General features: G+C 49.2%; 1 protein-coding gene across 1 annotated transcript in view; it reads right to left on the minus strand.

The window, feature by feature from the left end:
* CHD5 (chromodomain helicase DNA binding protein 5) overlaps positions 1-8,826 on the minus strand; it is an 85,380-nt gene that overhangs the window by 30,475 nt on the left and 46,079 nt on the right. The window contains exons 23-27 of the mRNA XM_015429816.1: positions 6,874-7,105; positions 5,938-6,063; positions 3,888-4,060; positions 2,194-2,368; positions 686-778 (exon numbers count right to left, since the gene is read on the minus strand). Coding sequence (XP_015285302.1) covers positions 686-778; positions 2,194-2,368; positions 3,888-4,060; positions 5,938-6,063; positions 6,874-7,105 — 799 coding nt within the window. The remainder of the gene's footprint in view (positions 1-685; positions 779-2,193; positions 2,369-3,887; positions 4,061-5,937; positions 6,064-6,873; positions 7,106-8,826) is intronic.

Genomic DNA, 8,826 nt, shown 5'->3' on the forward strand with positions numbered 1-8,826 from the left:
TAGAACCCGGGTCTCCCAGATCCTAGTCCGACAGTCTAACTACTGCACCACATCAGCTCTCAACAGAATTCTTTCTGATACTAGAATTAATCTATGGGATCCAGCCCCACAGTTACAGGGAGGAGGAGGAGGAGGAGAGGAGATTGCATTTATACCCCGCCCTTCACTTGGAGTCTCAGAGCAGCTTACAAACTCCTTTCCCTCCCCCTCCCCACAACAGACACCCTGTGAGGTGGGCGGGGCTGAGAGAACTCTGACACAAACTGCTCTTTTTCAGGGACGGCTGTGCCAGAGCTTGTGACTGACCCAAAGTCACATCAGCAGGTGCAAGTGGAGGAGCGGGGAATCAAACCCGGTTCTCCCAGATTAGAGTCTGCACACTTAACCACTACACCAAACTGGCTCTACACCACTACACCAAACTGGGAGAACAGCCTTGTGCTTCCTGAAACTCTACAGCCCGGGCTCAAGCCATCAAGAGAGTAATAAACCCCAGACTCACTCTGACCTTCCGGCCTCTCCTCAAGAATCAAACCCGGTTCTCCCAGATTAGAGTCTGCACACTTAACCACTACACCAAACTGGCTCTACACCACTACACCAAACTGGGAGAACAGCCTTGTGCTTCCTGAAACTCTACAGCCCGGGCTCAAGCCATCAAGAGAGTAATAAACCCCAGACTCACTCTGACCTTCCGGCCTCTCCTCAAAATCTTCGTCCTCATCTTCGGAGCCGATAGAATACTCCGACTGGTTGTCGGAGAGCTCATCTTGCCACTCTGCAGAGAAAGAGGAGGATGTGGAGTTCTCAGTGGGGCAAGAAGGAATCCACCGCAGCACGAATTAGGGCCTGACCTCACATTTGCTTCCAGGTCTGTCCCAGGTCCAGACAGACCAGGTGTCTGTTGGGAGATACGTGTTCAGAGCCCCCAGTCACTTCTGTAAACTTAGTTCTCAGGTGTGGGAGAGCCTAATGTGGACTGGGATATGGAGGTGGACGGTTGGGCTTCTCCTCTCTCTTCCATTTTCCCAACCTGAAATGGCTCTAGGGAACAGCTGTATGCCCAATGGGAAAACTCACATGTACAAACAGACTACACATAAGTTTCCCCAAATGGGGCAAATGAATCATAAAATCACAGAGTTGGAAGGGGCCATACAGACCATCTAGTCCAACCCCCTGCCCAATGCAGGACCAGCCTAAAGCATCTCTGACAACTATTCGTCCAGACTCTTCTTGAAAGCGGTCAGTGAAGGGGAGCCAACCACCTCCCTAGGCAGCTGAGTCCACCTTTGAACCATTCTGACCGTGAAAACGTTTTTCCTAATATCCAGCCAATACCTTTCTGCATGTAATTTAAACCTGTTGCTTCAGGTCCTATCTTCTGCTGCCAACTGGAACCGCTCCTTGTCCTCTTCCAAATGACAGCCTTTCCAATATTTAAAGAGAGCAATCATGTCCCCCCTCAATCTCCTCTTCTCCAAACTAAATTACAAATGGCAGCTCCCCTGGGCCAGTTTGCAAATATGTTACTGGCCCATTAATGTTTTTACTAGCCCACCTTTTCACAAGTAGTTTTTATCACAGCCTGAAAGAAAAAGATCAACGGCAATGTACAAAAGCTTCCTAGCCTGGTCGCCTGCAGGCAACGCACACTCATCTTAGGCAACCAGGCAAGGATCTGTACCTGAATAATTCAGATAGCTGCCTTTGACAATTAACAGAACATTTTCTGCCACAATCATGCAAGGAGGGAACTCATGACCACTTGAGATCTGCCAGATTCAAGAGCCAGGCTCATTTAGATGGGCGATTAAAGATCTAAGAGTGTATAACTCTCCCTACTGGTAAGATAATGCTACAGATTTTAAGTTACCGTTTTGGAATTTGAGGATATCTTAAATGTGTGTTTTAAAGTGCCCTCCACTTTGAGAACTCAGTGGAGCTGAACAATGAGTACAGCCCCTGGAATAAAACAACAGAGCAGAAAACAAGACTGTATGGAGCTGTCACTGCCCACCTGTGGAACCTCCTCGCAATGGAAACTCACCCAATCACAAGGATCTTGCCTATCCGCAAGATGGGCTTTTTAGCATCAAAAGAGTGTTTACTGGTGTAGAACAGTAGCCATGTCAGAGCAGTGCCCCAACTGCCCGGCTAGGCCCACCTGGCCCCTTAGAACCTCAGCCTTACCTTGGTCCTCTTGTGATGCGTCGTTGTAGTTGACCTGCTTGCGGACTCTCTTGCCCTTCCCAAGATTCCGTGCCAGATCTTCCTGCTGCTGTTCATAGTGGTGCCTCAACAGCTTCTCCCAATAATCAGGGTCCACATTCTCCTCTTGCTTGATGATTTCACGCTCCACTTCCTCCTGCAACCACAAAAGACGATGGGAGGATATATTACACCCAAGTATGGGGGGAGATCAAGGATTCTCAAAGAAGCATAACAACCATCCTCTCCAGTCAGATCCCAGTTACTGCCATGACTTGCATGTTTGCCTCCATAGACCTCAGTGCAACTTGGTATCTGTTCTTTATTTATTAGGGGTTTTTCTGCCTTCCCTCTGCAGAGAGGACTATGTGGCCCTTTTCCATGGCCTCAGATGAAAAGGGAAAGGGGTCTGTGTGCACCACAGCCTTCCTCCTCCTGTTGGTCCCCATCATTCAGAGACGGGAGTGAGCAGCCAAATGTGTCCTCATCGAAGGATGGTAAAGCCCCACATGCCCCCTCACACTTCCTGGCTTCCCAGGAGAATCCTTCTCAAGGGAGGTCAGGAGACATTCTGGAGACCAATACATCCCCTTCTAGGAGCCGCACCTCTCCCAGAAATCCCTGCTTAGCTGTTGCAGCTGCTCTTTTAATGCCTTCTCCCAGAGTGACCACTGATCAAGGACAAGAAAGCCTCCATCCCCAGACATCCTCAAATATTTTGCGGAAGAAGCTTTCACAGCCCTGACCTGGACGGCCCGAGCTAGCCTGATCCTATCAGATTTCAGAAGTGAAGCAGAGTCAGCCCTGGCTCAAACTTGGATGGGAGGCCAGCAAGGTGCTACACAGCAGCAGGCAATGGCAAACCACCACTGTTCATCTCTTGCTCTGGAAACCCCACGGGGACACCATGAGTCAGATGCAGCCTGACGGCACTCTCCACCACCAGACTTTCATGAGCTGACATTCAGGTTTTTTTAGATGCCCTCAAACTCTCTGTCATTTTTGTTAAGAGGAACTAAAAACAACAAATCTTCTGGAATATCCTGTATTTACACAACACATTGTACGTATCTCATCGCTGCCTATGCAATATCAACGTCTGCCCCTGCTGTGAGTGTGCTTCTACAGCTTCTAAATTACTTACCACTGAGAAGGCATGCTCCTAAATGCAACAAGAAGTTCAGTAAAGGTAGAGAAGATTCTTGCACCTCAGTCTGCTCACCATTACTGATCCCCTTTCAAAGTGTGCAAACCCAATGTAAGCACTGAGCAAGTGTTCTGGGTGCACTCTTGGTTCCCCCAGAGCAATGGTAAGGCCCAATAGGTGAGGCCAACACCCTCAGTGAATTGTGTGTTCACTAGAATGCGCAACACACAAACAGGGTTCCTCAGCTCCCAAGCAGAAAGGTTCTGTGAAGCCTGAAAGTTTGAAAGCCACCAGACTATGGAGCGATGTTCTGCAGGGCAGGTGAATTTTACTACAGCTAGTGGTTAGTAAATTCATTTGTGCCGTTCATTTTTGCTATGTTGGTTTTAAAACATGAGGGTGTTGGTCCTGTAGATTCTAGTGATCACAAGCTACCTCAGGATGTGAAGAGGAACATATAATATGTTCTTTAAAAAAAATGTCTAAAACTGAGAAGACCAAAGGAAATCCATTATGCTGGGCACATTACCACACCGTCCTCTTCTCTCACAACATACTGGGCCACTTTAAAAGAGCTGAGATATTCGTTCATGTTCTGGAGCTCCGTGTCGTCAGTTGCATCCTGGTTGCGGTCCAGCAGCTTCGAGATGGCCGCATCATCGTAATGGATCACGCTGCTGTCCTCCACGTCTTTGTTGTCACCTGTGAGGGAAAGCAAGCTGGCTGAGGCGAAAGAAAGAACTGAGCAGCAGAAAGCACACCGAGGAGCAGAGCGGCGTCTGTGAGGTGAACGGGCCTGCCTTGGCAGGACCAGCGAGGAACAAAAACTAGAGCCTAGAATCTTCGTGAAAGCAAAGCAGCATTGGAGACAGGATTGCCAACTCTGGGTTAGAAAATACCTGGAGATTTTGGGGGTGGAGCCTGGGAAAGGCGGGAAGGGACCTCATCGGGCCATAAAGCCCACCTTCCAAAGCAGCCATTTTCTCCAGAGGAGCTGATCTCTGTTGCCTGGAGATCAGTTCTAATTTTGGGAGATCTCTAGACCCCACCTGGAGGCTGGCAACATTCCATGGAGAGGCCCCACAGATGAGCTCAGGGCAGGCCTGGCCGACCTAGTTATTGCTATTCGAAGGTATTATTCAACCTTTTACTTGTGTTAGATTAACAAAAGACTATACTTGTGATAGGTCCCGTTCACAAGGAGCTTTTGCCGCGCTGAAGATACGGATGATAGGTGGATTTTCCGGGCGCGATCACACCGCAACGTCTGGGAAGCGTAGTGCTCCCGTGGCTATCCCGAGGCTTCCTGCCGAAGATGCGGATTAAAAAACTAGTACTTACGATGTACTAGTTTCCAGAAACACGGGACAAGGGCGGGCATCTGATCGCGTCCCGTTCTAGTCCCATCACAAACCGGCTAGGTTTTTTTTTTTGTCGTCATGGGATGCGCACAAACAATCATGCATATGCACAAACTTCGGTTAAAAAAAAACATCCCGTTTGCCACGGAAGCAGTGCCTAGTGATTGCTGGTGTGATCGCGCCACGCCGCTTCTTTGCTGCGCTGCAGGATAGTCGTGTGAGCGGCACCTCCCCCCTAACCACGGGACCTCGACGGGACGTGTGATTGGGCGGCCGCGCATTATTTTGTTCCGGGGTAAACAGCCACGCTTCCCCCCCCCCCCGCATTTTCCGGCCCGTGTGACCAGGGCCTTCGATAAACAGAAACAAAACATACCTAGAAAAATTCTATTTCAGTTAATTGTTTTGATTTGAATCAAAGGCTCCTCAGTTTGCGCTTGTGGCCCATTGCGCTCATCTGGATTATGGGAGACTGACAGCAGCGGCCTCACATTGTCTGGCCTCTTGTCTCCCAGAATTCCACTCTGTGCTGCCTGAACCCTGTAAAGGCTTGGTCTTTGGTCTGAACCATGAGGGGATATGTGATATTTTTGGATTCACAAATAAGATTACCAATTTGAGGAACAACGTAAAAGGAATATGAAGAGCAACTAAAAGTATCTTCAAGAGGACTCTAAGCCTGAACCAAGGTTACCTGAACCAATGGAACCTCCACATTCCGAGGCAGTAAACCTCTGAATACTAGTGCCAAGGGGGCAACAACAGGGGAAGGTCACAGCCTCTATGCACTGTTGTTGGCCCTTCAGAGTAACTGCTTGACCACTGCATGATAAAGGATGCTGGACTTGATGGACCACTGGCCTGATCCAGCAAGGGTCTTCTTAGCTGATCTTAGGGCAAGTCCACAACACTGAAAAGTGTTAAGGAACTAGTAATTTGTGGACTCGCCCTAAGATAATGGAATTTTGTTAAACGGCTAATTCTATCACTACAGGAGGGGCCTTCAGCTTTGACTCTGCCTTCTCCTGCCCTGCCCATTTCATCCTGTCACCCTCGTCACCTAGGCAGCTGCTGGTTCTGACACTCTGATTCACCACAGGGCAGCTTGCGCACACGGGAGGTTCCACACACATTTCCAATACCCAAAGGCCAAGCATAACACCAACCTGAGAGGGGACGGACAGCTGAGCAGCCCTCCTGCCTTCACGAGTCACTTACCAGGTGGGGTACCGCCATGTTTTTTCTTCAAACCAGGAGTCACCGTCACCCCTTTAGAGGCTGGGGTCTCCGAGAAAGGGGTCATGGCCTCAGGCAGTCCAATGCGCTGGGCCTGAGATATCATACCTGAGAACAAAGGGAGCAGAGAATGAGCATCAGTCAAGACGGATTCTTCCCAAGCACAAAACAAAGAAGTGCCCCTTCCTCCCAACCTTGCTTCGCAGCACCTTAGAGTAGCCGAGCCAAAGCCCTCATCCCGCTGATGTGATATGGTACCAGTTGCAGGCCTAGAAGCAGAACCCTTCAAGTACCAGACAAAAGATTCACCCAGCTGGCCAACCCACGAGGTGGATGCAAGTACAAGATGGCTGCCATGGGAGTCAGAGCCAACTCTAATATCAACTCTGCAACATTTCAGGCAGAAGCTCTGTTTAACAGGATGCCTTTTAAAAGGAATATATTATTTTAAAATATCTCCTTGTGCCTACACAGCTTACCTTCAGTCACACAGAGAAGATCCTTTAAAAAAAAAAAAAGTCTGCACAGCCAATCAAATTTCCAATGGCCAATCAGAAGCCCTGCTGGGCGAAAGCCCCACTGGCCCTGCCCATTTTCTAAAAACACTTGGTGGGCACCAGAAAAAGTGTCAGTGTGCACCATGCCACACATGGGCACCATGTTGGGTACCCCTGGCCTAGTTGATGGATCAGGATTTTCTGCTTGCTGCACTTTCACCTCAAGTTCTCCAAACGTACGCAGACATATTTCCTCAGGGGCACCCTCCTGATCTAGCATCAAGCCAGCCACCCCCTTCCCTGCCTCTTCTTCATCCTATCACTGAATCTCAGGTTTTGATCCTCCCAAATCAACCTAACCCCTGAAGACACTTGTTGTCACATCCCAATGAACCCCTGGACCATGGCCATTCCTCCACACCTTCAACATCATCCTTGAAGAGCTCTTCCGTTCCAAATTTCAGGATATCATCCAGCTCTTGTTTGGTCATGGAGCCGGACTTGGAGCCGAGGCCCGGGCGCACCACCAGATGCGTCAACATCATCTTCCTCTTGGCCACCTGGGTGATGCGCTCCTCAACAGAGGCCCTCGTCACAAAGCGGTAGATCATCACTTTCTTGTTCTGCCCGATCCGGTGAGCTCTGCTGAACGCCTGGACAAAGAGGCAGGGAGATGCTTCAGAACTGTGGGGGAGACAAAATGCCTCTTCTGCCCTCCCCTGCCCCCCAAAGTAGGAAAGCTTCCTTCTCCTGATACCAACAGATTGGCTGAACTGAGACATCAAGGCCAGAAATCTCAAAGGCATCATATCCTGTTTGCAAGCCTGCTGCAACCTTGCTGAGAACTCTTCGCTTGCCTGCAGTAAGCTCTTGTCTAAATACAACAGCTAGCAAGCATTGTTGGACTTCAGAAGGGGAAGGCCTCAGCCTCTATGCCTTGTTGTTGGCCCTCCATAGTAACTGACTGGCCACTGTGTCGGACAGGATGCTGGACGAGATGGACCACTGGTCTGATCCAGTGGGGCTCTTCTTATGTTCCTATGATACTTTCTTCCCAACTTGCCTGTTGTAGAACCCTGTGTTTGGCAGATGATTCTGGGGATTATTCTGGGGGGGGGGCTGTCAACAAGGACTGATCTTCTCTTGGAAGAACCCCATTCTCCCAGGGTGCCACAGGACACAGATCCAAAGCCCCCAAGCTAGAACAGGGTAACACCCTGAACACATGAAGCTGTCTTATACAGAGCCAACACATTAGACTGCCAAGCTCTGTGTTCTCTGTCCTGATGGGCAGAGGCTCTCCAGAAGTGCAGGATCTTTCATATCCAATGATCTTCTGGCTGTAGATACTGGGGGTTGAACCTGGGACCTTCTGTTTGTAAAGCAGATACAGAGCCATGGCCCCACCAGGTCTGACTCAATGGCCTTCCTCTCCTGCTATATCTCTGTGCCTCTATTTGGTTTAGAAGCTAATGAGTCATACTCATTTTCCTCTCCTGTTGCTACAGCCGTATCTTTCGGGGCTCGATATGCACCAGGGCTCAGCCTCCCAACTTGTTTTCATAAGTGCCCAATACACTGGATTAATACACTGACCTTCAAGCCACTCTTGAGGGCTGGACACTTACTTAAAAATCAAAGCAAAACTGGGGATCTCAAAGTTCTGCACTGTGATCCTATCATTTTGTACATGCACATGGGAAAGTGTTGCGCTTGCATGTGGGAAATGGCTTGACAGAAAATGCTTGTGTTGTTAAAAAGCAGATATTTCAGGGAGACGGGATTAGTGAGGACATGCATGAGCTCAGTGGCAGACATGCATTGTGTGAAGAGTCATGCCGAACTCCACCCCCACCCCTGTGCTGCTTATAATACTAGTAGAGTTGCTGCTAGTCTTTGAGCTGGCCTTCGCAACAGTTCGATCAGTAGCAATGAACAAATGACCACATGTGGCTCCCAGCTCATAAATGCCTTCCCCTGCCAATTCTGGCATCTGCCTAAGCAGGCCATTTGGCAAACCTATGAAGTCATTGAACACAAACACCTGTCGGTTGGTCTTCAAACAGTGTTTGTAATTACTTCTTAATGGCTGCACGTACCCAGCAGATACAATGGGGAAGGGAGAATAAGGCACGTGCGCTGCCCCGATTTCCTTGGAGGAAAAGCAGGACAAGATTAGACAGATGAATAGCCCAGACTAGCCCAAGCTTGTCAGAGCTTGAAAGCTAAGCAGGTTTGGCGGGAAACCAAGGAAGACAAGGGTTGATATGCAGAGGAAGAGGAAGAAGAGGAAGAGGAAGAGGAAGAGGAAGAGGAAGAGGAAGAGGAAGAGGAAGAGGAAGAGGAAGAAGAAGAAGAAGAAGAAGAAGAAGAA

This window comes from Gekko japonicus, unplaced genomic scaffold (assembly GCF_001447785.1).
Source record: "Gekko japonicus isolate JY-2015 unplaced genomic scaffold, Gekko_japonicus_V1.1 scaffold1166, whole genome shotgun sequence".
Classification (NCBI taxonomy): domain Eukaryota; kingdom Metazoa; phylum Chordata; class Lepidosauria; order Squamata; family Gekkonidae; genus Gekko; species Gekko japonicus.